This window comes from Plenodomus lingam (genome assembly GCF_022343315.1).
Source record: "Plenodomus lingam strain CAN1 chromosome Unknown contig_13, whole genome shotgun sequence".
NCBI classification, from domain to species: Eukaryota; Fungi; Ascomycota; class Dothideomycetes; order Pleosporales; family Leptosphaeriaceae; genus Plenodomus; species Plenodomus lingam.
The window spans coordinates 83,360-109,224 of NW_027093931.1; the positions used below are offsets into that span (position 1 = coordinate 83,360).

At 54.7% G+C, this 25,865-nt stretch overlaps 10 protein-coding genes across 10 annotated transcripts; 5 read left to right on the forward strand and 5 right to left on the reverse strand.

The window, feature by feature from the left end:
- Positions 1-58: 58 nt before the first annotated feature.
- Positions 59-3,794, reverse strand: IAQ61_001606 (uncharacterized protein; the record flags this gene model as incomplete). Its single annotated transcript, XM_066095166.1, has 6 exons — positions 59-1,442; positions 1,494-2,907; positions 2,957-3,023; positions 3,077-3,478; positions 3,532-3,665; positions 3,731-3,794. The coding sequence occupies 6 exons, from the start codon at positions 3,792-3,794 to the stop codon at positions 59-61; spliced, it is 3,465 nt and encodes a 1,154-aa protein (XP_065954650.1).
- Positions 3,795-5,374: 1,580 nt separating this feature from the next.
- On the forward strand, positions 5,375-6,406 carry IAQ61_001607 (uncharacterized protein; the record flags this gene model as incomplete). The annotated part of the gene is made up of 1 exon (XM_003833463.1): positions 5,375-6,406. The coding sequence occupies one exon, from the start codon at positions 5,375-5,377 to the stop codon at positions 6,404-6,406; it is 1,032 nt and encodes a 343-aa protein (XP_003833511.1).
- A 173-nt stretch (positions 6,407-6,579) lies between these two features.
- IAQ61_001608 (uncharacterized protein) lies at positions 6,580-7,764 on the reverse strand (the record flags this gene model as incomplete). Its single annotated transcript, XM_003833464.2, has 1 exon — positions 6,580-7,764. The coding sequence occupies one exon, from the start codon at positions 7,762-7,764 to the stop codon at positions 6,580-6,582; it is 1,185 nt and encodes a 394-aa protein (XP_003833512.2).
- Positions 7,765-9,076: 1,312 nt separating this feature from the next.
- On the reverse strand, positions 9,077-10,252 carry IAQ61_001609 (uncharacterized protein; the record flags this gene model as incomplete). The annotated part of the gene is made up of 1 exon (XM_066095167.1): positions 9,077-10,252. One exon carries the CDS (start codon positions 10,250-10,252, stop codon positions 9,077-9,079), a length of 1,176 nt encoding a protein of 391 aa, XP_065954651.1.
- Positions 10,253-10,461: 209 nt separating this feature from the next.
- On the forward strand, positions 10,462-11,745 carry IAQ61_001610 (uncharacterized protein; the record flags this gene model as incomplete). Its single annotated transcript, XM_066095168.1, has 2 exons — positions 10,462-10,865; positions 10,919-11,745. Exons 1-2 carry the CDS (start codon positions 10,844-10,846, stop codon positions 11,743-11,745), a joined length of 849 nt encoding a protein of 282 aa, XP_065954652.1. The 5' UTR covers positions 10,462-10,843.
- A 589-nt stretch (positions 11,746-12,334) lies between these two features.
- Positions 12,335-14,161, reverse strand: IAQ61_001611 (uncharacterized protein; the record flags this gene model as incomplete). Its single annotated transcript, XM_003833467.2, has 1 exon — positions 12,335-14,161. The coding sequence occupies one exon, from the start codon at positions 14,159-14,161 to the stop codon at positions 12,335-12,337; it is 1,827 nt and encodes a 608-aa protein (XP_003833515.2).
- A 56-nt stretch (positions 14,162-14,217) lies between these two features.
- RPT4 (26S proteasome subunit rpt4) lies at positions 14,218-16,098 on the forward strand. Its single transcript, XM_003833468.2, has 3 exons — positions 14,218-14,808; positions 14,863-15,706; positions 15,763-16,098. The coding sequence occupies exons 1-3, from the start codon at positions 14,592-14,594 to the stop codon at positions 15,881-15,883; spliced, it is 1,182 nt and encodes a 393-aa protein (XP_003833516.1). The 5' UTR covers positions 14,218-14,591; the 3' UTR covers positions 15,884-16,098.
- Positions 16,099-16,382: 284 nt separating this feature from the next.
- IAQ61_001613 (uncharacterized protein) lies at positions 16,383-19,550 on the forward strand (the record flags this gene model as incomplete). The annotated part of the gene is made up of 2 exons (XM_066095169.1): positions 16,383-17,349; positions 17,404-19,550. The coding sequence occupies exons 1-2, from the start codon at positions 16,716-16,718 to the stop codon at positions 19,548-19,550; spliced, it is 2,781 nt and encodes a 926-aa protein (XP_065954653.1). The 5' UTR covers positions 16,383-16,715.
- Positions 19,551-19,915: 365 nt separating this feature from the next.
- Positions 19,916-20,095, reverse strand: IAQ61_001614 (uncharacterized protein; the record flags this gene model as incomplete). Its single annotated transcript, XM_066095170.1, has 1 exon — positions 19,916-20,095. The coding sequence occupies one exon, from the start codon at positions 20,093-20,095 to the stop codon at positions 19,916-19,918; it is 180 nt and encodes a 59-aa protein (XP_065954654.1).
- A 954-nt stretch (positions 20,096-21,049) lies between these two features.
- On the forward strand, positions 21,050-25,430 carry ATG1 (Serine/threonine-protein kinase). Its single transcript, XM_003833472.2, has 3 exons — positions 21,050-22,139; positions 22,200-24,825; positions 25,001-25,430. Exons 1-3 carry the CDS (start codon positions 21,981-21,983, stop codon positions 25,150-25,152), a joined length of 2,937 nt encoding a protein of 978 aa, XP_003833520.2. The 5' UTR covers positions 21,050-21,980; the 3' UTR covers positions 25,153-25,430.
- Positions 25,431-25,865: the final 435 nt, after the last annotated feature.

Below are 25,865 nucleotides of genomic sequence, written 5' to 3' on the forward strand. Positions count from 1 at the left end.
TGCCGCCCAGGATAGGTATAAACTGAAGAAAAAACAGCAACGTAAGCAAATGCCATGCTCATAAGCCGCGCTTACTGTCGAAGCCATCGATATTGGGGGCCTTGACCAACCTCCCACTCGCAGACACGCGCTTCTGTAGTCGTGCCTCCCTTTCCTTTGCTCGCTCCGCTGGGGAACTACCATTTCCGGCGAGAATGGGCGGGAGCGCCGTGAGAGTGTCGTTGCCGCTTGAGGGAGGCTTACTTCCCGCGACCGGTACTGTACGCTTTCCCGCGCGTTGGTCAGCTTTGAAGTCGAGATAAGCCCGTGCTGAGTGACTTAAGGGTATAGGCGCAGCGACTAGCGGTAGCTCGGCGCCATTTTGAAGAAGTAGCTCTGCCACAGGAAACGCCTTTCGTGTAGGCTGGCCGGTGCTGGGGCGAGTGCTTGGTGAGCCTGCAGGCGTCGAAGTTGCTGACGGGGACGCGGGGTCTGCTGCTGCAAGTGCAAGGAAGACGACATGCGTCCCGCGTGACCGGTCGCGTGCATTCGGGTTTGCCTTCAATGCCAGGGCGTAAAGAACGTTTTGGATATCATTCTTCTTGACCGACGCCAGTAGCGTTTCATCCGGCGTCGCATAGTGCGACACAGTCGGCGAAATGGGGGCAACGAAAGCGCGATCTGAGTATTTCGAAGAGATAAAATGCAGCCTCTGCTCACGTGTAGACATTGGTCCTGACTTCAGTGCCGGATCTAGTCTTGCTTCCCAGATTGAGTTACTGACGCGGTTACCAATCTTCAGTAGAATCTCGACAATATCGGGAGTGAAGGACGTAACATCAAGCGTCAGTGACCGAACCTTGGTAATATGTGTGCCTAGTGAGCGATGAATGCCACTACACTCAATGCAGATGACGATGCCCAAGTTGATAGATACCCAGTCGACCTTGATCTCCGTACCGCAGTCGGCGCAAGCCTTGTTGCTGGGATCCGCCTCTCGAACTTGACGGAGCAGCTTTCCTTCATCCCCAAATGATTCTTCTTTTCGATAGCCACCTGGTCGATCGCCGACTGTAGCATGTCGCGCTGGTGCCTTGGAGCCATAATTATTCCGGTGACTCGACATGGATGGGCTCTTGCCCGTAAGGACTGATGCAATGTCTCGATGCTGCTGTCCGGGTAGAGAATCTGTTGACGGTCGATCAGACTTGCCTGCAGTCTCTACTGCAGTTTGTAGTGCGTTGTTCACGGCGCTGATCCACGACTTCATGTCATCTTCATTCGTCGCTTGATATACGCGGGTGTACTGCGGCGTAATGACTTCGAAACAGAATCGGCGATCTGCATTGCGTGCTTCTCTTACAGATGCCATCCGCAGATCGATGGGATCCATGTGAAGTTCGAGATTTTGCTTCCAATTCGAGTACTCTGAAAGTTTCCCTTGGTCCAGAACGATCCAAAATCTACGCAAGTAAGTATACGTCCAAAGACTGTGGTGCAACAATGCGACTTACTTGTGCCAGGCCTGCTTATTCAGGCCCTTTGGATCGACATGACTACCAGGTCTACTCAGCGCCCACAAGAGCCCCTCCTTTCGATGTGGGCCTGACCCAGCTTCCGTTATCGAGGCCAGATCCTTCTCTTCTAGGTCTCTGATTCCTTTGAACTTGTCGGATTGCGGTGCCACCGCCGCCAGATTTGATTTGCCCATTTCCGGACTCTGAGCCGAAGTAGCAGCGGGCATACTGGGAGGCGAAGTTGTGTTCGGTGGAGCAACAGTACTTTGGAACATGGGCGCAAGACTGCCCTTTCGGCTTGTTGCGCCAGGGACTTCACCGTCCTGTCTGGCTATTATCTTAGGCACGCTTTGCGACGAGGCCACCGGTGACGTCAGAGACGATGCAGGAGGTTCATCAAAGGTCTTCTTGTTCTTTTCCAGCGCACGACGCTTCTCCTCTCGTTCTGTCCTCTGGATCTGGAACTCCTTGTCTGCCTCCTTGACTTCACAACTCAGCGCCTCGAGTTGTGGCAGCATCATTTCAACCTTCTTGGCGGTCTCAAGGTAGCGCTTCGCTTGCGCATCGGCGTATCTCGTCAAATGCGAAAGCACTTCTTGGTCTTTGCGACCGCCATGCAGATCTTGCATGAATGAGGAATAGTCGAACCGTTTGAGTTCAAAGTTCCGCCTCTTTGTCTGATATTTTGAATCAGTCTCAGCTCGCTTCTTTTCTTTGAGCGAGTCCTGCCGTTGCCCAAGGTATCGACCCAGGTATTGGTAGTAATCTTTACTCTCTTCTTCGAAGTCCTTGCGCTTGGTTTCTGCCTGCTTAATATCGATGTTGTAGAGCTTATATATGGGATCGATGATTAGCTTCTGAATGTTGGTGGTGTTGGACCGCTCATAGGCGAGGATTTCCTTTGCGATCTTGTCGAAATAATGGTCAATGGCTGGCTGCACGGCGTTTGCGTTTGAAGACGAAGCTTCTCTCAATGCATCCATGAGATCCGACATGGCGTTGTTGCACTGTTGTTGCGCTTCCATTGCAGACTCGGCCCGTTTGAGCACTTTCTTCCACCGTGTCCGCATGTTGCCCGTCTTTTGCTCCAGTGCCTTCATGGTCGCCCGGAACAATGGGCCATCTTCCGTCTGGCTCAGATCCTCGCCAGGCCGCGACACATCCAGCTTGACTGGCAAACTTCCACTCGTCAGGGTTGTACTCTGGCTCGGTATAAGGCCGAGGCTATGCTCAGGTATTGGCTCAAAATTGGGTGATCTTGGCGCAGCATTGTCCCAGTCTCTATAGTCGTCGCCCGAGTCGCTCACTCGGGAGTCCATCGATTGCGCAGAAGGCCCCCGTAGTCTCGGAGGAACGCTCAGCTTCATTCGTGGAGACGGAGATGTTGGGCTCTGGATTAACCGCGAGGTATCTGGCCACGTTAGTTTTTTCTTTCTTGTCCCAGAAGTTGAAATGCTTACTTTGGACCCAGAATGTGAAGTTTGCTAGTGTTTCAAGCCTATGTGCCCGCTGATCATACTCGACAAACTGTAGGCTGTTAGTTAGACCTTGCCCAAGCGCACTGAATTCAATTTACTTGCGCTGCAGCTTGTCCGCCATCCCCCACCACGACTCTCATTCGTCTTGGGCGGGGTAAACTTCCATGACCACTGAAATTGTACCGAGGAGTGACCACTCGTTGAATAGTCGCCGACAAGCTCCACCTGCGGGTTCTTGTGCAAGTTTGGGTTGGCGTAGAACTCGCGCGTTACCAGGTTGTCAAGTTCCTTGGAGCCTCCTGCAAAGATAAAAGTCAAGCCATTGATACATGTGTCCACTAGTCCTGTCTGGTTTACGGTCGAAGTGTTGTTTGCATTGTATATACTGGGAACCGCTAGATGTTGTCGCAGTATGAATGTGAAATTGAAATTCAACTCCTCGTCGTTGGGCAGGCGCAATAAGAAGGACGGGGGCCCGTCAGCTGGGATGGGGGCTTCAGGGTCCTGCAATTAGAGTTTAGTTATGCACAGTGTTGCAGAATGGTGGTCAGAGGTACCTGGATGTACTCGATTACGCTGTCGTCGCCAACATCTCGCTTTGCGCTGTATCTGGTCGCGGGAAAGGCGTTTGGCGTGATGTTTAGGAGGGTGCGATTGCGGTTGTTCGTGATGTTCAGGGACGCGACCGAGACTGTCTCTGTTCAGCGCAAGTTGTGTATTGGGGGGTGGGTGGAAGTGCGAGTTTCAAAGACATACATCGAGTCTGGTCTCGCAGATATAGGGCGCCTCCCTCATCTGCCTTGCTGCTCACGGCCCCCATACCCAGGACACGGCTGCAAGAGCTCTGTTCAGGTATAGAATGCAGAAACAGCGCTCCAAGTCGCCCAAGTCGCGCAGGTTGAAAGAGCAAAGCGCAGGAGCATGCCTGGCCCGGACGTGAGAAAGATTCCGCTGAGAGTCTGGCAGGCGGGCGTGGCACGGTTCTTAGTCGGCTCCTCCAGGGCTGTGGTGCTTAATTAATATGGGGTGCCGGCGCGCGATCGAGTCTGGAGGGGGAAGAGGGTAGGGTAGGGAAGCAGTAGCGAAATGGGGCCTATTGTTAGAGATGGGCGGGGTCGAGAAACGGCTATGTCAGGACGCCTCGCTAGGTACCGGTACCTTAAGCTGATGTTGGTTGAATAACACTGGAGCCTCCTGCGCAGGATGCGTAAAAGGGCGACACGAGAGCACGCTTGGGAACGGCGGGATGTGTGAAGGATGGAGGGGCGCCGTTCTGCACTCGATGTGCAATAGTCGGTCTGAGTGGGCTGTGTCGATCCACAAGGCAGGCGGGATCGCAGTGAAATGCTTTGCGCGCCCACACCTGCACACGCTACCTACCTACACGCTACAGACAGCGGGAAAGGCTGTCACGCAGGAACGTCAACTGGTGAAACGGCAGGCTGAGAGCCGTTGGTCAAGTACCATGACCGTAGAGTAGTACACCATTACTATGTACATACACTACAGGACACTGCGGGCGTGCTTGACATAGGACCCAGCCCTTGATTGCGTGTCTCCGTTACCGGTAGGTACCTAACCCTCGGTGATGGCTTGCGGCAACAGGCAGAGAGATGTCTACCATGTCCTAGGTAGTATTGCTTACTGTGTACCTATGGATGCCTACTGTAGATACAATCATGGCTTCTATTTTGGGTTTCGAGTCCTCCCCGACCTTCAAGTCATAGTGACGAATACGATGACGGGAAATAGTCACACAGACAGGCTACCATAGTAAAGTCCAGTCAGCAAGGCACCAGTGACTGGCACATGCAACGCCTGCAGAGGACGCGTCCCCTCCCTCCTTGCACACTTGAACAGAGGACGACACATGCAGTCCTCCTCCAAGTCAGGCACAAACGACGCGTGATTCGAATCAAGTCATCCCCCGCATAGGCTGTTTGGCCCCTAAGATCTGGCTTAGATCAAGTTTCATTGCATCAGTGCGTGCATCTGAACACGAACGATTGCAGCGCTTGTGCTTCATCTCCGGATGACATGCGCCGTGCCCCTTAGAGGAAACGATCTTCGATCTGCGACATTGTCTCTCTGTCCAATCAGAACCCCCGTCTTTCGCCGCGAATTCTTTGAGAACTTCCTCCACCATCACCGTCGGGCTATCTGAAGGTGCGAATCCGAGGCATTGCGGCTGTGCTTTGAACACTACTGTACAGTGCTCCCATTGCAAAGTATGATACCATCTAATTACCACTCGCAACCCTTTTACTCATCCATATAGCTGCATCTGTCCATGTAAACAATTGACAGTGACATCACCTGCTGTCGTAAAGCCGTGCCGGTACCGGTACCTACCACCGTGCTACCAGCACCAGATCGTCCCCAGCCCACCCTCACTCCACCATGGCATTCCGCCTCCAAACCCTACGCCATGCTCTCCGCCAACCCTCGATAAACCCTCGATTCACCCAACGGCGCTGGGCCCAGGTCCATGATGTCCGCTTCCTCGCCACCCACGACACCCAAGCGCGCATCCTCGCAAAATACAAAGCCAAGCTAGAAGAAAAGGCCAAAGCCCAGGGCCTCAAGGACCTCGACGAACTCAAGGAGCAATACAAGGATAAAATCGAAGAGCTACGCAAACAAGCCATCGTACCAGGCGCAACAGGTCCCCTCACACCACCACCATCCCCCACATCTACAGTATCACCCGCACAATCAACACCACCACCACAACAACAACAACAAGCACAACAAGCAAAAGATGAACCAGCGACATCCCCCTGGCCCTCCCCTCCACCCCCACCAACCCCAAAATCCCCAAATACCCCCCCACCCGGCATCAAAACCCTAGACTCCTTCCTCAACCTCTCAAAAATCCGCCCCTTGCCCGCCCAAGAAATCCAAACCCTCTGGCGCCTCCGCCACGCTTCCAACAAGCAATCCGTACACTTTGCCGTCCCAGCCCAGACGTTTGCCTCGATGATGCGCACGGCAAAACAACATCCTACGTTTGTCTTGCCCATGCCGCGCGAGATTCCAAAGGAAGAGGAGGGAGGGGGGGAGGGGGGAATGCAACAGGCGGCTGAATTGCATTATATGCAGTTTGCACATCCCCATGTCGATACGACGACGTTGATGTTCACGACGCTGGCGGAGTTCAAGTTGAGGGGCGAGTTTGCGACTCCGCATACGACGGTCACCTTTCATCAAGAGTTGGCAGAGAGTCACGCCTTGGTCTTGGGTCAGGGCATAGTGATGGAGGGACGGGGGGTAAGTGTGGATGATGCAAGGTGGCTGATCATGTGTATGCAGAAGTTCTATGTTCAAAGTGAGGAAGGCAAGGCAAGGCAAGAGCTGCTAGACTTGTTCACAAGGGGTGACAGTGCATTTCGAGTCGAAACACTCATAGATGAGGCAGAGAAGATTCTGTAATATCGTCGTGTGGAGGCATTTGATTGTAATGGTATGCAGCTACATGATAATTATAGAGTGTCTTGGCACACTCTTATGCACTATCCCCACCTCTCTTGCCCCTCTGGATTCCACCTCGCCCCCCACGCGATACTCTCGTGCACCATGTTGTACCCAATCTTGCCTCGAAAGGCTCAGGGTACTTTATAGTAGTTAGTAATCTTGGTCTGTTGGAAAGACCACACGGCAGGAGCCCTGACCCGACTGACAAAGGGCCATGGCTTACGGGGCGGCAGACGGACACCAAGAGTGAAAGCGAGGCGATCTTCGTCATAGGTGTCCTCTATGGGTGGTCCGCCGCCATAAGGACCCACAGCCGTGTCCTCGTCCTCGTCCTTGTCCTCGGTCTCGCTCTTGGGGGGCAGGATGCCAAGGTTGAAGAGATCATCCTGCATATCCATCATCCGCGTCTGGCCCGCCTCGACTACGGCGGGATGGACAGGATCCTCAATCGGCTTGAGGTCCCAGGTAGAGCGAGGCCACTGACAAAAATGGCAGAAGATGTTGGGCTGGCCCATGTATGGGGCGCACGAGCACGAAGTAGTGAAGGTAAGAGTGCGGTCGACAGGCTTACCGTCCTTGAGGAATGTCTGCTCTAGGAAGCAGGCAAAGCCGGGGAAGAGGTTAGCACCATCATGGAAACGCAGCTTCAAGTTCTTGACGTTCTTCTTCTCGATCGTGTAGAGGATGGCCTTGGAGACGGGGTGATCGCAGAAGAGGATGTCCCACGGACAAGCTCGCTCGTAGCGCTGGTCAGAGGAGATGAGGATAGTGAGGTGCTCCATATCGACAGCAAGACGAGCGACAGCCTTGATGAAGTATCCAACGCGCTTGGAAGAGGGCTTGGTAGGCTCATCCGCACGGTAGAAGATGCTGAGGTTGGTGACATATTTCAAGAAATGTGGGCGGATCGGGAAACGCCAGAACATGCCAGGCTTTCCCTTGGCTGTAGTGCAGAAGGCCATGTGGTTCTTTGCATAGAGGAGATGGTGAGCCTCTTCATAGTACTGATGGCAAGTAGCTAAGATCTGCCAGGAGACTTGGACCTCACCGTCGAACTCGTGGGGATCGAGGGGTCCGAATGTGAAAGCGCCACGATAAAGCGTTTGAGGCCAGGCACTAAGCACTTCTTCGAAGATCATAAGACGAACCTCGGCGGGGAAGCGTTGGAGCTGGTCGCCTTCGGGCTGACGGAGAGTAAGTCGAGACATCTGATTCAACGCGTCCAGGAAATTAAAGTCCCGGTAGAGGGCTGGAGCACCCTGATAAGAAGCAAGGACCTCTTCCGGGCTGGCAACACGAGACATGGTGTTAGGCATGATCACCAGATAGGTGGCTTCAGGGTACTAGGTTGCCCTTTGCTCATGACAGGTTAGAGGTGACGATGAGAAAGCAGTGACTTGTAACTTACTAGGACTCGAAAATCTGTCTCTGTACAGCGGGAAAGTTATCCCAAAGTCTCAGCACCTGCGATTTGAACTGTGTGGAAGTGACGACTGATCAGATAGTCGTCGGAGAAGCAAGTCTCCGTAAAGGTTGAACGCCAGTTTTTGTGCAACTAGCATTATCATGTCAGTTTCGATGCTTGAGGTAGACAGTGACCATTCTAGACGTGGTACTGGTAGTCTAGCTGTCTGTGTGCAACAAATTGTGCTGAGCTACGCAGCCATTACCCGTGCTGTGGGCGTCGACACAGCAGTGAATAGCAGTGAATAAGAGAGTGTAGCTTACTTTGTGAGAACGCCCTGAACTCCTCGTAAAGCAATATCACACGCAAACTAAAGAAGAGCACCTAAAGGAATGAGAAATTAGGTTGTGATTGTGGTGTAGGAGTGAGGGGACGAAAGCTGGGAGCTGTAGAAGATCAAGGGCTCCGACTACGGCAAGCGCTTGGGGTCACACTATTAGGGCAGTCACAACACGCCCACACCGCCTTGGGCGTCGAGCAGCTGTGATGTGATTGCAGTATACAAGGTGGCATACATGGATCCTGTAGTAAAAGCTGCGAATTGAGACATTGCAATGATGCTGCAAGATATTATAACCAAGCTTCGAGAGCGTAATTACCTTACAAACATGCCGCTGGCGGGTAGAGACGCACCAGAAATGACAAACGCCGTCAACATGGTGATATACAACCAGAATTTACAGTACAACTACAGTTTTGGCCATGCCTCGAAGCCTCGAGACTCGAGATCCAAATTGAAGTGCAGAAGTTCTTGCCATATATTCGACCCAACAGTCGTCTCATGCAGACTGAAATGGATATTATACAGCAGACAGTATAACAACAAGATTAGGGAGGGAAAGAACGGATTGAGCACCCACACATACCTGGCCATGCGAATGAGGCCTGTAATAGTGACGGCCCTCGACGTTATACTCGAAACTGAGCCTAGGTTATGCATCTTGTCCTGCTCTTTCTCGCAAATTTCATACTCCGAGACCGCACACAGCATCAACGTACCTGCCTTCAGCATGCAGGGTGTGAATGATGTGAATTCTTGGCACCCTCACACCAATACTAACCCTATCATCAAAGCGTAAAGCTGATCCTGTCCATTCAGAAATTTTTCACATATTGCTGACCTCTCACTAGCAGCCACAGAGCATCAGGTAGTGCTAATGATCTCACCTCTTCTGCTGCCCCTCCAGGCGCCTTCTATAGTGCTCGCAGCTAATCCTCAATCCCTCATCGAGATTCACCTTGGCCCTGTACCCCAGTAACCGCCGCGCCTTCGACAGATTCATATACCGATCCCTACAGCCATCACTCACCAACCCTCTACTCAATGGCCCCTCCGTCCCCATAATCCACCCGGTCCACTCGAAACCTAAACCTAGCCACCAAGCTAAACCCTCGGGCACCGCAATCTGGTACTTGGGAATGTGTCCAAAATGTTTCCATACTGCGATACAAAGCTGCCTTAGGGTGACAGGCTGGCCATTAGAAATGAATATGGCCTCGCCAGCTGCAGTTTGGCAGTTGAGCAGATTACTGACTGCCAGGACGTGGGCGTCTGCAACATTGTCGACGTAGGCATAGTCTTGCAGATTGGTGCCAGATCCAATGACAAAGGGCGTCTGGGCGGCGGCTATACAGGAGTGAATGATGGGGATACAGCCTGGATCGTTGGGGCCAAATACAGGGGCAGGACGAAGAGCGCAAGTTGCAAAATCGTGGGTATTGGCAGAGAGGGCTATCTCTTCCGCCAGGGTCTGAGGTATGTGAGACTCGGTCATTGAACCATACACTGGAAAGGTACAAAAGGAGACATCAAAGCAGAGAAGTAGGACAAGAAATTCAATCAGCAAAGAAATAAGAAGTTGAATTACCTTGCTAATCCCATAGCTCGTCTTCGCCCTCCCAGTTGGCCACCCCTCGTCCACATTTCTAAAGTCCGCCTCCAACTCATCGAATACCACCGTACTACTACTGGTGTACACCAGCCCCTTCGCTCCACACTCTTTTGCCGCACTCACAACGTTCCGTGTTCCCTCTACATTGACTTTGAACACCGTCTCCTTGCCCTTCATCGAGTACCGCGCAGAGCCCACGGGACACAGACCGGCTGTATGCACCACGATTGATGGCCGCGCTTCATTGAATACTTTTTGCAGGGCTTCTTTATCGAGGATGTTGGCGCGCACATAGCGGACAGAGGCGGTGAAGGTTGCGCTGCCCAGGGAGGGGGGATTAATGTCGATGACTGTTATGGCGAAGCGCTTGGTGCCTAGGAGTTGGGAGACGATGGATGTGCCTAGGAATCCACAGCCACCAGTTACCAGGACGGGGATAGATTCCATGATGTGTATGGAAGATGGGTGTTGATGGAGAGGGAGAGTACGGTTTGGGTCACGGGAAGGTGGGAAGTGGCTCTTGGTACCGGTATTTGCTCATGGTGGTACCAGTAGGTAGGTACCGGTACAGGTCGAGGTGCGTAGGACTACTGTACCGGTAGATCTTATACCATGGAATTACTGGGGATAAATCCACCACTTTAGGCTGTATCTGCACAGGATCGCATGGAGCACGAGGAACGCGAAACGACGCTTCTAACACTTGAGATGACGTCGTGCGTGTACTTGCAGAGAAAGTGTGTGAAGTGGGCGCTTGCCCGAATCAAGAATTCTCACGAGTCATGGTCGACGACGATTCTGACCTTCATGGCAACATAAACCAATGCATATATTCAAACAACGTTGCAAAAGAGCAAGTTTAAGTTCCAATCTGCCTCTACCACACTCTTTGGATTTTCTGAGAAAACTACGCTTCCTCCACACGTTCACACCAAATCTCCCCCTCCAGGAAAATACTCTCAAGTGGGATTTCCCACTCTACCCAAATCCCCCCAAAAACTCCAATATAATACATCACCCCCGAAGAAAGTAATAACAATGAAACTGAACAAAAACACCGGTACCATCCACCCACCTCTCCTATAACCCCCAGATCTAACCCCCGATACCCAGCCCTCCTCACACCCCGCACCCTCCTGGTCCCCTACTCCCCCCACCACGTGCCCACATACCACACTTGGATGCAGTCGCCCTCGCTGCAACAACTAACAGCCTCTGAACCGCTGAGTTTGGAGGAGGAGTATGCGATGCAGCGCTCGTGGCGCGAGGATGGGGATAAACTGACATTTATTATTTGCGTGGCGCCTGGGGAAGGGGAGTTGAGCGATGCAAAGGGCGAAAAATCCAAGGAAGAAGAATGTATAAGAGCAGGGAGATATGATACTCCGGAGAGTATGGTGGGAGATGTGAATTTATTCCTTGTCGAGGAGGAAGTGGATGAGTTTGATGAAAGAGAAACAGATTCTTCCATCTCACAGCAACAACAGCAACAACACACCTCGCACATATCCCCCTCATCTTCCCCCCCATCCAAACCAGTTAACTTGACCGGCGAATTAGAAATCATGATAGCCTCCCCCCACCACCGCGGCAAAGGTCTCGGCCGCTTCGCCCTTCTTGCATTTCTATCCTACATCCTCGACAACGCGGGCGCCATTGCAGGCGAATTCACCCAGTACAAGTCGACCGCCAACACCACCACCAGCAGTCCCACTAGCACCACACCCCCCACCCCAACCCTAACCAGCCTCCGCGTCAAAATCGCCCAAGACAACACACCCAGCCTCCACCTCTTCGCCAGTCTGGGCTTCACGCTGCTGAACGACGGCGCGGCGAATTATTTCGGCGAGGTGGAGATGCGTTGGGATTGTGTTGGGAAGGTGGGAAAGGTGTTTGAGGGGGGAGGGAGGGGGGAGGTGTTGGGGTATGTGGAGGGGTAGGGTGGGGGAGATGGGAGTGGAGGGCAGGATGAGTAGGGATGGGGGGATGGAGAGGAAATAGAGCGTCGATGAATACTTGTGAAAAAAGTTACATGTTCAAGAGGAGTAGGGAAAATAAGATAGAATTCCATCCCACCAAGACTAAACTCAGCATTACAAAGATCATGATATTGAACAGCATAGCATGCGGAACTTTTTAATTCCCTCAGCCCTCCTTTCCCTTTTTCTCTCTTGATATCACACAATAACAAAACGTCTAAAAGAAAGCTAGTTTCCGATACCCACACAAAAACCAAAAACCACAGTGTGGGCGTAGGTTGAGTAAAAGGAAAATATAGGTATAAGAAGGCAATGTATGAGAATGAGACGCATTGAAAAAACACATGGGAAGTAGCAGAGTGGACGAGACGTGAGAGTATACATAAACCTATACATGTACATTTACGTTGCAAATGTAAATGTATAATAACTAAAAAAAAATCCCAGATATGCAACTGCCCTTTTCTGGGCACTTGGGATATGCAAATCCTCTCCACTCCCATGATATTCTACTCCCATAACCCCTGCACCCTCTCCCACCATCTCCTCCCTATTCCTCCTCTCCCCCAACCTCCGCCTCATCCTCCAACGCACCCGCCAACCCCTTCCTCCCCACCTCAAAAACATAAAGCGCATTCTTAACTTTTCCCGTCATCCAGCGCGCCAAACGGGGTTCCCTGCCCACAGCGGCGACAATGCAAAGACCGTCTTTGCCGCGATCACCTCGCTCCTGAACAGCCAGACCGTTGACAATACCACGGATTAACACTCTATCCTGTTTTTCCGCGCCATTGTCCTCGTCGTCATCAAGATCGAGCGGGACCTTACCCACCTTACCCAGCCCCACCAACCCCCTCCTATCACCTGCAACCTTCCACGCGCGAATCCAGCCATCCCAACTCGCCGTGAGTACGACATCTGCAAATGGCACTGTCGCCATGGCCGTGACGTAGCGTGGGAGACGGGGTCCCGGTTGCGCAGACACAGCGGCGTCCTGGTTTGCGGACATTTGTGTGGGGAGAAGGCGGGGGTCGCGGCCATGGGTGAGGGGGAGGACGAAGATTGGTTTTTTGCGCTTGTCGGACCAGAGGGAGAGGGAGCCGTTGTCCGAGGCGGTGACGAAGTGGGTGGCGTCGAGGAGGGCGATGCAGTCTATGGAGCCTTCAGCGTAGGGGATGAGTGGGTCGTCGTCGTCTGCGTCTGCGTCTGTGCCGTTGACTTTGTGTTTGGGCTTGTCTTCGTCATCGTCGTTGACGTTTTTGCCAAAACGGCCTTTGCGTAGCTTTTCCAGCCCCTTTTGCCGTGCTGTGCCTCCACCTTGAAATACGAGCTGGTTTTCTTCCACAACGCGCCATAATCTGGCGGTGCGGTCTCGAGCACCCACACTGACACAGGTCTCTTGGTTGAGCTCGAGGCCGCCGGCGATGCCAATGACTACATCTTGATGTCCGACCAGCGTCTCAATGTAGGCATTCTCGGGCGCACTCCACACAATGACGGCGCGATCTGCTCCGCCAGAAAACAGCTGTTCGGTGCCTCTCCGGAATGAGAGGGACATGACTGCATCTCGATGTCGGGTGAATAGGTGGCGTGGTGTGAGTGTAGCGGCGTCCCAGATGATGAGGCGTGCGTGCTTGTCTCCTGTAGCCAGGTACTTGCCTGAGTCGGAGACGGCAATGGAGATGATTTCGCCTGTGTGGCCCAGATAGGACCTGTCGCCCTTTTTGTTCTTGTTGCCTTTCCGCCACAAGAGTCGCTTTGGAGTGCGGCGCGGAGTGAGGTTCGAGGGTCGATTGGGGTCTGGAGCGTACGACTTGGGGTCTGCGATTTCCCACTTCTCCACCACCAGGTCTTTGCTAATGGTCCACGCATATGGGAGGTGTAGTGCGCACCCAGTAACCGCCTTTTGCAGGCCAGGATATGACGCCACATGTGAAGCCTGCTCAAAATCCAGCTCGTCTGCAATGTACTTGTAGATTTTGCCCTTGTTCTCTGCCACGTCTTCCTTGAGCCTCTCTGCAATCAGATCCTTGTCGATTTGCTCTGCATCGAAGCCCACCTCTTCCTCGACCTCTTGGCGGATGTTCTCTAGATAACGTTCGGCCAGGCGCAATCGTTTTTCTGCCGCCGTCTCGTTCTCGTCGTCTGAAGAGTCCGAATCGCCGCCCTCTCCCTCGTCGAATATGCCGCCGCCATCCTCGTCTGAGATTTCACTGCCACTTATCGACTCTTCTCGCTCAGGACGGCGGGCACCACCTCCTCTTGCAGGTCGCGAAGCATTGGCGTCGATGTTGCGGCGTTTGGGAGCGCTCGACTCTCCTTCGGGTCGCTTTCTCTTCCGCTGCGAGGCCGGAGTGGTGAAGAAGGAGGAAGACATTGGCGGGAGTCTGGTGTTGGGCAAGAAAAAAAAAACTACAAAACAGTTGCAGGCGAATGAAGCTGAAATGAATTTGGTCGGCCAACTTTTTTCTAACGCCGACAGGAACACTGAACGCTGGAAGCTGCGACCCGCGCTTTGGCTTGGCACGCCGTCCACTGTCCTCCGAGCTCCACCACTACCAGACCACGATGAGGTAAACACTGCACAAGCACATCCATACGCCCTTCACCTCCACACAGCCACCGCTTACTCCTCCCCTTCCCTTGGCCTCTTCTCGACTTACTAGGGAACCCCTTCACCCTCGCCTCACGAGCTCTCTGGAGGCAAACTCGACGGTTGACGTACCACTTCGCTCGCAGTCGCCTCTTCTAGACGCGAACCACAGCCAACAGTCCACAAGCGACAAAACCCCTCACATCGCATCATCATGAGCGGCAGCAGCGATCCAGAGCGTGAACACGCCCTCGAGGGCTACAAGTCCAAGCTGTTGGAGTCGAGAGAATGGGAGGCTAAGCTCAAGTCGCTGCGGTTAGAGATCAAGGGCCTCCAGCACGACTTTGACGTATCAGAGGACAACATCAAGGCGCTACAGAGTGTCGGCCAAATAATAGGAGAGGTGTTGAAGCAGCTGGACGAGGAACGATGTGAGAAGCTACGGCCCACCAACTACATCCCACACTGCTAATCCTCTTGTACAGTCATCGTCAAGGCCTCATCAGGTCCGCGCTACGTCGTCGGCTGTCGGTCCAAGGTCGACAAGGCCAAGCTGAAGCAGGGAACCCGAGTCGCCCTCGACATGACCACCCTCACCATAATGCGCATGCTGCCCCGCGAAGTCGACCCCCTCGTTTACAACATGTCGTTGGAGGACCCTGGTCAGGTTAGCTTTGGCGGTATCGGTGGTCTGAACGAGCAAATTCGTGAGCTGCGTGAGGTCATTGAGCTGCCTTTGAAGAACCCAGAACTCTTCTTGCGAGTCGGCATAAAGCCACCCAAGGGTGTGCTGCTCTACGGCCCACCTGGTACCGGAAAGACGCTCCTTGCGAGGGCAGTGGCGAGCAGTCTTGAGACCAATTTCCTCAAGGTTGTGTCCTCGGCCATTGTCGACAAGTACATTGGAGAGTCTGCGCGTCTGATCCGTGAGATGTTTGGATACGCAAAGGAACACGAGCCCTGCATCATCTTCATGGACGAAATCGACGCCATTGGTGGGCGGAGGTTCTCAGAGGGCACATCGGCAGATCGAGAGATTCAGCGAACACTGATGGAGCTGCTAAATCAGCTCGACGGTTTCGACTACCTTGGACAGACCAAGATCATCATGGCCACCAACCGGCCTGACACGCTCGACCCCGCCCTCCTCCGTGCTGGTCGTCTGGACCGAAAGCTCGAGATTCCCCTGCCCAATGAAGTCGGCCGTCTTGAGATTCTCAAGATTCACTCGGCAAGCGTGGTTACCGATGGCGAGATTGACTTTGAGAGTATAGTCAAGATGAGTGATGGCATGAACGGTGCTGATTTGCGCAACGTCGTCACAGAAGCGTACGTGACCATACATATCTTTGCAAAGATGAATACAGCTGACCATGTGACTACAGCGGCCTCTTTGCAATTAAGGATTACCGGGACTCCATCACCCAAGATGACTTCAACAAGGCAGTTCGGAAGATGGCCGAATCAAAGAAGCTCGAGGGCAAGCTCGAATATCAGAAGTTGTAGGGTGTGCACGGGAGCACAGGAACGCAGTCTAGCAGCATGCATGGCACAGCGACCATGATTCTGTACGATAGAGCATAATAGGCCAGCCAACTTGATGAGATATGTGGACATGTCAATACCATGTCTGGATGATGCACTTTTCGCAATCGTGATCTAGCAGGGAATTGTGTGTGGATTTGATGCATACGAACGTAGAGTGGCTGAGCGTTGTTGATGCTATGCTGTCATCGATAAGCCAGGAGCAAGTGACGCGTGCGGTGTATTGTGTATGTACTGCCCATGTATCCTATAGATACTATGCGTGCAGGATATCAGTACTTTCAATCAATCGGGCAACGTCATAAGATTATAGTTTACTAAATGGTCCGATTGCGCATGGTAATGTGTGTGCAGGTATACAGGATAGAATGCGGCTGTCGGGACGGGAGGCTATCCGCAAAGGGTCTTGACTGAGTGGAGCCAATAACGTCAGCCTTCCCCATCGCGCCCCCAGGCCACCGAACATGTGAGAAGCGTCGTGCGGGTTTTTGTGATTCCTTACAGATTCGAAGGGTAACATGTGGCGTGTAAAGGGAGTGTTCATATCCTTTCGTTCAGCTTGTACCGTTCGTGAATCATCGCCTCCCTTTCTGGCTTCTCGTTAGCTTTCTCTCTCTCTTTCTCTCTCTCTCTCTCACACACACTTCATCAGCGCATTGTAGCCTGCCGGCATCCGACGAGTCGCACGCCTAACATAATCTACAAATTGGGCGCAGTCACACATTCAGTGACCCAGAAAAGAATGTAAATATCGTCAAGGACTGTAGCAAGAGTTGGGACAAGATAAGACAACATGGTTGAACAACGGGTACCACCAGAGCCGCATAGTGCTGCGCCTACGTACGTCGAGCTCGAGGACCTCGAACTCTTCCGCCGCTCGCCGCATCCCTATCTCCGCCACAAGGATGAGATATGGATGGACACACCAGACTCCTCACAGCCTCCGTCTCAAACACCGCAATCCTCCCCTCTTCACCCCTCCGAACACATGACATCAGAGGAAGAGGGAAGGAAACGCCGGACATCCGCATCACAATCGCCAAGCGAGAGCGGGTCAGAGGCAGACGACGAAGGATACAATCTTGTAAAAGCACTGCCTGCGCCCCCATTGCGACTGCATAAGGGCCTTCGCGATCCACAGGGGCCCGAGGCCGAAGGTTCGGCCACCCCTCTACTCACGCCCACGCAAATCGACGACCAAGGGCGCAAGCTCTCAGAAGAGTACTTTGAGAATGGCAAGACCGGTCTTCGGTCGGGGAAAGCGAGCTTTATGGACGAGGAAGCAAGGGTAGCGAGGCAGAAATACCGGAAGAGGCGGCGGATGGAACTCATACGACGGACGACGGAAACCGCAGAACTGGCAGCCATTGGACTTCTTACCCTACACGGCTGTAGTTGCCGGAGCAGGCTTTGGGAGTGGCACAGGGGTGAGTGATGCTGCGGAAAGACTGCGGCCCAGACATGCTAATGCGCTTCACCAGAGCTACTGACCCAAGCATTCGTCATGGGTGGCTTACTGGCATTATACCCAGTTCGAATCCTCTACCACTCGTGGAGATGCAAATCCAAACTCAGCCTTCAACGACGCATTCACGTACCTGCAGCATTCGACCCTGCGACCATTTTATACCCCCCATTAGTACCGGTTCTAATATCAATCTCTCTATTCGATTCAAATCCTAGACTTCTACTACCCAACATCATTCTTGGCCTGTCGGCTTTGCCAGCCCGGCTGATTCCATTTCGGAGAGCGACGGTAGGGTATTCAACACTACACTGGCTGCTGTCCATTCTCCCCCTGGTTGCGGCGGAGAATACGGATTTTCCCTCCGCGTTCCTCGCGCCGAAACCATATAAACTCCGGCTATCTTCACCAGACGATGGATTAGACCCAAGCCTGCTGGTGCTGCTGTTTCCTCTCCACCAGGCCCTCCTCCCGCCGCTATACTACCTCACCACCACCAGCTTACTCCCAGCAGAACTCCACTTGCTTTCTATTGCACTCATTAACCTACTCTTGTTCTCGGAATCACCTCAGGCTTCCATACTCAAGATACTCCTGTGGATGGGGGGCCTGGGGCTCTTTATTCTGTGCGGCAGGGTGCTCAAGTGGGGTGTAGCACTTGCGCGTATCCCACGATGGAGACTACGGCGTGCAGGACAAGTCGTTCGCGCGCGGACATCGTTTCTACAAACCCTGAACGAGAGTCTGGGAAAGCGTACGGGCAGGGCGAGTAGGGAGATGAGCGATAGTGACGCAGATGAAGACGAGCCTGCACTTCAGACCAAGCTACAGAAGACGAACAGCCTGAAACTCGGCCTCATCAACAGCGTTCGTAAGCCTGGATGCGTCGGCAGCGGCAACGAGCCACAGTCTGCAGTCGAGGCGAAGAAGTCCGGTTTCGAGCCTGCGAATGGTTGGGCAGACGGCACTTTTGGACGAAAGCGCAGTCACACGCTACCCATGCCCGTAGCCCAAGACCACAACTCACGACATGGCCATGTCCCACGCAAGCGATCCAAGTCGCTTGCTCAATCCTATCTCTCGCTCACGCCTGCACAAGCTACACTGCGAAAGTGGCTCTACGCAGGCTACTTTTACGTCGTAGTCGCCCTGCTCATCCTCGGCCCCATCCGCTACACCATTGGCGAATACGCACTGCACTCGCACGAGCCCTTTGGCTGGGCCATTTCCTACCTCTTTGGCAACATCCAGCGCCTCCGCTGGCAAATCTTCAACTGGAACCTCGGCGCCTGGATCCCGCTGCCCCCTCTCGCAGACGCCAACAACACGCTCCCCCTTCCCCCCTTGGAGTCCCTCCGCCACTCCCTCGGCCTCGCCACCACCCGCCTCCTCGTCAGCGCCTACTACCTCCTCACCATCCTCCTCGGCCTCACCACCGTCCTCTCCCTCACCCCCTACACCGAAGTCGACACCCGCCGCAAAGTCTTCCACGGCACCATGGTCGCCATGCTCCTCCCCACCGTCTTCATAGACCCCTGCTTCGTCTCCCTCGCCCTCGCCCTCGTCCTCGCCCTCTTCCTCGTCCTCGACATCCTGCGCGCCTCGCAACTGCCCCCCCTCGCCGGCCCCATTGCCACCTTTCTGACCCCGTATGTAGATGGCAGGGATCTCCGGGGCCCCGTCGTCGTCTCCCCTATTTTTCTGCTCATTGGCTGTGCCGTTCCGCTCTGGCTTAGTCTTGCGGGTGTAGAGCGCGCAGGCGAGGCGCCCTGGGCGGGTTGGGAGGTGGGAGCGCATGAGCGCGAGATGGGCATGGTGGCGGGCGTGGTGTGTGTTGGGCTGGGTGATGCGGCGGCGTCGTTGGTGGGGAGGAGGTGGGGACGGAGAAGGTGGGTTTGGGTTGGGGGTAAGTCTGTGGAGGGGTCGGTGGCGTTTGCGGGTGCGGTTGTGGTTGGGTTGGTGGGGGGAAAGGTGTGGTTGGGGTTTGGGTGGGGTGGTGTTGATCCGGTGGACAATGGGGTCTGGGAGGCGGGTGTTTGGCTGTTCAAGGCTGTGCTGTGTGCGCTTGGGGCGAGTCTAAATGAGGCGGTTTTGACGGGGGGGAATGATAATGTGGTTGTGCCGGTTGTGTTGTGGGTGTTGGTTAGGGGGGTGGGGTTGTGAGGGTGTTGGAAGATGTGTGTTGCGGGGGGGGGGTTTGTCGACGTAGCGTCATTATTGGTATGAGGTAGGTATACCTAGGGTACTCTATACAGCATACATTATTGGTATGAGGTAGGTATACCTAGGGTACTCTATACAGCATACATTATTGGTATGAGGTAGGTATACCTAGGGTACTCTATACAGCATACATTATTGGTATGAGGTAGGTATACCTAGGGTACTCTATACAGCATACGGTATACATGTACATTGTACTCCATCCTCGTACACCACCATCCTCCCCCAGGCTCCCCCGGGTCTCCCGGTGGTCGTACGGTTTCGATCGGCTTTCTTGTGCTGCGGCAGGTTGTGGCATGGTTGGACTAGACTGGGGCCGCGCACGTGGTCTTCTCTTGATGCCCGTCTTCTGCGCGATCAGACGGTGGCGATGATGTGGCTGGGCTGTCTGTGGCTGGGGAGCGTGTGCGGAACAAGCTGGGCTGTGATTGGGCGCGTGGGAGCGCGAGGTGGGGAGGTGGGAGGGGTATGATGGGCGTGGGCATGTGTGTTGTGCATGAGATGGGCATGGGAGATGGATGGGCATGTATGGGATGGGATGGGATGGGATGGGATGGGATGGTACAAGTAGTGCGGTAGAGGAGATCTGGGACTGTGCATTGCATCAGGGGTTGTTTTTAGATGGGGATGTGGTTGAGGACATGTCCTATGGCTAGCTGGCTGGTGCGCGATGGTGTGTATAACGTGTAGGTAGAGTAGAGCATGGTACCTATCATGTACCCATGGGGATGGTAGGTAGATGCCGTGACAGTTGCGTCTACCAAGCTAGCTACCATGCTCCCAGCCGATGGAAAGTTGGGTACCTAGCTACCGTGGGTATTCCAACATCGTGATGCCATACTCTACTCGCTCAGACAGTGTGTGATGTAGAGTACACATTCGAGCAAATGGCGTGCGACGTCGTCATTGGGACAGCCACATGACGGGCTGCTCTCGCGTCTCGGGGTACTCGTGAGGGGCTGCAGGTGCCAGGGGGTGTGTGCAGCAAGAGGAAAGAGAAGAGGCAAAAGGGGTCACGGTTGCAATCGGGGTCAGTGGACTTTGTGTGCGGAGGGTTCTTTTTTTTTTTTTTTTTTTTGTGCAGGTGGGATGGGGTGGATGGGGTGCCTGGAGGGTTGTGGTTTGCGTGTTGTGGTGGTGTGTTTGTTTGCGTGCGTTGGCCTTGTCGGCGTATCGGGGTGGGGTGGGTAGGGTAGATACTCCTGGTAGTACTCCTAGAGGACGAGTAGGTTTAGGGTAGGGTGTAGTGCTGGACAGTGATTAGATGGGGCGAAGGAGGGTGGAGACTGGAGAGACTTGGTCACTGGCTGGGGTAGGGTAAGGGTTATGCTCACAGTTATGCCATTGCTACTGGGCACTGGCATGGTAGGTACCTACAGTAGCAAAAGGCGCTAAGAGGATCCCCCATGACTGGATGACTGACTGGATGACTGACTGGATGACTGACTGACTGACTGACTGACTGACTGACTGACTGACTGACTGAATGATTGACTGATTGACTGACTGACTGACTGACTGGTCCACGGTGGTGCTCGCAGTCCTGTCCTGTCCTGTCCTGTCCTGTCCTGTCCTGTCCTGTCCTGAGTTGTTGCAAGTGCTTCTCCCTCCCTCTCCCTCTCCCTCGTACCGTCTACCAGCTGCGTCCTGCTCCTGGTCCTTGTCCTGACCACACCCCACCCCCAACTTGCCTCGACTTGTCCTCTCGGACCCGTACTACCTCTCCTACCCTACCGTACTCTACCCTACCGTACCACTACCTATACCATTGTATCGAACATCTGCCTCTGCCACCTACAGTCTTCCTCTTTCTTGCTTCTTCCTTCTCCTCCTTCTAGCCATATTGTAATCCATCGTCCATCACCCGTCTCGTCGTCCAATACCATCCATCCTAACTTCCCGCGTCGTCGTCGTCGTCGTCGTTGTTGATCAAGACCGCCGCCGCTGCTGCTGTTCACGGGCCGTTGTACCCTACCGTACCGGTACCGGTACCATAACTGCGGCCATCCATCACTCCTCGTCCACCAGTCGCTATCGATAGCCCAGGCACAACATAACACCACCACCACCACCACGACTACCACGACCACAAGGCAGAAGAAGCTACCTTTGACTTCCTCACCCCATCTGTCCACTCTCCACTACATCGCCCCAGCAAATCACTCATCCATCTACTGCGCGTCTGAACCCACAGCCACCAACGCGCGCCACCCCTCACGCCCTCGCCGTCGCTGCACTGTCGCCAGCCCATGTGCAACCCTCTCACGGCCAGCCTGTACCCACATTTGCGCTGGTAGCTGAAGCCTGGCCACGCTCGTAGACAGAGACGAAGAAGAGCACTCGGCCGGCTGTCGAGCCTGTGCCGCCACCATGGCCACTCCCTCCAACCCATATGCGCCGCGGAGGTCGGGCGCATCCCCCTCGACCTCGACCTCTTCGCCCGCTTCCGAGCAAATCATCGGCAAGTTCAAGCGCATGGATCATATTGGAAAGGGCAGCTTTGCGGAGGTGTACCGGGGCATTCACACGGTAAGTCATCCCATCCTCCACGGGCATGCTGGCGGCCAGGGACGCTGACGACTACGGCAGGAAAAGCGCGCGTCGGTCGCCATCAAGTCCGTCAACATGAACAAGCTCAACAAGAAGCTCAAAGACAATCTCGTGTCCGAAATAGCCATCCTCCGCAGCCTGCACCACCCGCACATTGTCTCGCTCATCGACTGCCAGGAAGCCCCCTCGCGCATGCACATCATCATGGAGTTTTGCGAACTCGGCGACCTGTCTGCCTTTATCAAGAAGCGCGCCGACCTCGTCAACCACCCTCAGACACAGCGGATGCTGGAAAAGTATCCGAATCCGGCCGTGGGCGGGTTGAATGAAGTGATTGTCCGCCACTTTGCAAAGCAAATGGCCAGTGCCCTGGAATTCATCAGGTCCAAAAACTACATCCACCGTGACCTGAAGCCCCAAAACCTGCTGCTGAACCCTTCGTCCATGTTCTACTCGCAGAGTGGCACCCTCGAGCGCATGCCCCTGGCCGCCAGTGCCAACTCCCTGATCCCCGCCACCGGCATCGAGTCCCTCCCCATGCTCAAGATTGCCGACTTTGGCTTTGCCAGGATCCTGCCGACCACGTCTCTCGCCGAGACGCTGTGTGGCTCGCCCCTGTACATGGCCCCAGAGATCTTGCGCTACGAAAAGTATGACGCCAAGGCGGATCTGTGGTCTGTTGGCACCGTCTTGTTTGAGATGATGTGCGCGCGTCCGCCCTTTCGCGCCAACAACCATGTCGAACTGCTGCGCAAGATTGAAGAGCGCCGGGACCAGATTCGCTTTCCCGAGGGCATCGTCTCTAGCAGGGCCATGAAGACGCTCATCCGCGCCTTGTTGAAGAAGAAGCCGACCGAGCGCATGTCGTACGAGAGCTTCTTCGCCGACCCCGTCATCCGCGATGTGATTCCCCATCTGGTCGATGAAGACATTCGGCAATCCATGCACACGTCCGAGCCGGAGCCGCTGCGGGAGCCTCCCAAGCCAGTCCAGCAAAAGATGCCCACGGAGCGGAGCAGGCGAGCGAGCGACACTCCCTATTCACAATCACCCAACGACACGACGGGAGTGGGGACCAGCCCGCCCGCCCGCCCTAGCGCCCGACCGTTGTCTGGACAGTTGTCGAATACCCCACCGCGAGCCTCGACCGCTCGACGTGCGAGCAATGCGCCGGTGGAGTCGATTGACGAGCACGGCCGATCGCGTGAGCAGAAGAGGCCAGCGTTGACCAACGCAGCTACCGCGCCCGTCCGGCCCGTGATGCTGCAAGATCGAGCGGCCACCTCGAGCCCTGTTGGACATCGGCGACGGTCCTCTCGCGATGAACAGGCGCCCGCGCCCTCGGGACGCAGGGAGCACCTCGACCGTGAGCGAGCACCGCAGCGGGCAGAGGCAGCCGCACTGAGGGAAGCTGCCGAGCGAGCGGCGCAAGAAAACGCCATCGACGACGGCTTTGTGTTTGTGGAGAAGCGTCGGGTGGAGATTGATGCGTTGGCCGACGAGATTGCCCACAGTCCACAGGCAAAGTACGACAGAGCGGGCAACCACCAAGCCAACAGGATGAAGCGGCGGTCGACCACACCAGGCCTGCCCACCTCCACGGCCGGTGCAACGCCTCCCGCTCCCGCCTCTGCGCCGTCCCAGGCCATTGCCATTCAGCGACAGCCGGCCCAGGTGCACCAACGCGCCGCCTCGTACGAGCGCCGACGTCCCTATCGTCCTAGCTTTGAGAGCGCTACCTCGGCCCTGTCCAAGGCGATGAACATGGTCAACATCCGCGGCCTGGGCATGTCGCCTCCGGTCCTCAAGGGTCTGTCTCCGCCCCATGGCTACTCTGGGTTCCCCCAGTATCCGGCCGCACAGAGCGGCATGCTCATCGTCGGAGAGGGTGCAAGGACGATGAGTAGAGACGAGGACTCGGCGGTGGTCAAGAAGATTGAAGAGCTCGCGCAGATGAGCCACGTGATTTGCGGCTTCGCCGAAGTCAAGTACAAGCAGATTGTGCCCGTCGCCCCAAGCGATCAGGGCCTTGGCATCGGGCCCGCCGGTGTCGCCCGCAAGGCCAGCAGCGATCTAATGGAAGACGAGGACGAGGACGAGGACCTGACGCCAGACATGGCCATTGTGATTTCCGAAGAAGCCCTCGTCCTCTACCTCAAGGCCCTCGCCATCCTCAGCAAAGCCATGAAAGTCACAGGCGCCTACTGGAGCCGCAAAACCGACACCAGCGCACGCACGTCCCCGAGCTCCACCCGCCTCAGCCAAGTCGTCTCCTGGGTCCGCGACCGCTTCAACGAATGCTGCGCCAAATCCGAACTCGTCGCCCTCAAACTCCAACACGCCCAACTCCAGCTCCCAGCCGACCACCCCGCCCACCCGCAAAACCTGTCGACCACGGCCTCCGTCTCCGCCACCACGGTCGGCTCGGCGGAAAATATCTTGCTGACGACGGGGGTGACGGCCGAGAAGCTCATGTATGATCGTGCGCTCGAGATGAGCAGGCAGGCGGCGGTGGATGAGCTGACGGGGCATAATCTGGCCGGCTGCGATGTCAATTATTTCACGGCGATTCAGATGTTGGATGCTGTGCTTGAGGAGGACGAGGGCGAGGCTGGGGGGGAGATTGGGGGCTTGGATGGCGAGGATCGGGCTAGTGTTGTCAAGTGTATGTTTTTTCTTCCTTGCTCATTCGCTTTCCTTCTCGTGCGCTTCTCTTTTGTTTCCCTTTTCCAACACCTTCTCCAGTCTTTCTCGTCTTTTTTCCCCCCCAAATCCCCTGTTTTTTTGCGCTGCCGAGGTATGCGGATACAAACGTGTACATTAGCTGACGAAAACTTCAGTACTCGAACAAATGCGAACCCGCCACCGCGCTCTCAGACGCAAACTCGATGCCCATCGTCATCAGAAGCGCACGAGTGTGGGCGCGGTGGAGGCTGTCCAGCATGCGTCTAGTTTGCCGGCGGGGAGGGCGAGTCCGGGGTGTTTGAGGTGAGGGGATGAGGGCGGAGTGGAGAGGGCGTTTTCTTTTTAGCAGCATGGGCATGGGCATGGGCATGCATGGGATTGGCGCGGCATTTATTTTTCCAGTCTGCTTTTTTGGGACTTGGGGAACTCGGGCGTCTTTTTGTCTTTTATACGTCACGTCGAGTCGTGTTTTTGGGCTGGTGTTGAGGTGTTTTGGGACGTTGGATCATTTTTTGGGCTGGTGGGGGGGGGGGGGGAGGAATCGAGATGGCTTCGCTCTATATTACTTTATTTTATGTTTTGTGCTGGTTTATTTTTTTCTGGGGAGGGGTTTTTGGGACCTGGGTTTTGGGTTTTGGGTTTTGGGTTTTGGGTTTTGGGTTTTGGGTTTTGGGTTTGGTTTGTGAGGGGTGGGGCAGAGGGGTGGATAGGGAGGTGGAGGTGGAGGTGGAGGTGGAGGTGGAGGTGGAGATGGGCACATGTGGAGCTAGAGGTAGAGAGGGAGGAGAGAGAGAGAGAGAGAGAGAGGACTCCTTTGGCTCGGGGATTAGTTAGGTCAGCGTAGATTATTTAAGGATTATGGACATGTTTTTGTTGTTTGGGTTTATATATTTTTTGTTTTTCAATTGGTAGTTTGTGTATACATGGGCTTACATCCATATTTTCAATCTTCACGGCCAACATCTCTCCCATCTCAAGCCCACAAATTTCCCCCCTTCCTCACCAGACCAGTGACCATGC

What these genes read in the sequence shown, in the direction of transcription:
- RPT4 (XM_003833468.2), top strand. Translation starts at nt 14,592, where the DNA reads ATGAGCGGCAGCAGCGATCCAGAGCGTGAACACGCCCTCGAGGGCTAC. An exon ending in GCAGCTGGACGAGGAACGAT is followed by an intron (nt 14,809 to 14,862) that starts GTGAGAAGCTAC and finishes CCTCTTGTACAG; the next exon opens with TCATCGTCAAGGCCTCATCA. An exon ending in CGCAACGTCGTCACAGAAGC is followed by an intron (nt 15,707 to 15,762) that starts GTACGTGACCAT and finishes ATGTGACTACAG; the next exon opens with CGGCCTCTTTGCAATTAAGG.
- ATG1 (XM_003833472.2), top strand. Translation starts at nt 21,981, where the DNA reads ATGGCCACTCCCTCCAACCCATATGCGCCGCGGAGGTCGGGCGCATCC. An exon ending in TGTACCGGGGCATTCACACG is followed by an intron (nt 22,140 to 22,199) that starts GTAAGTCATCCC and finishes CGACTACGGCAG; the next exon opens with GAAAAGCGCGCGTCGGTCGC. An exon ending in TCGGGCTAGTGTTGTCAAGT is followed by an intron (nt 24,826 to 25,000) that starts GTATGTTTTTTC and finishes CGAAAACTTCAG; the next exon opens with TACTCGAACAAATGCGAACC.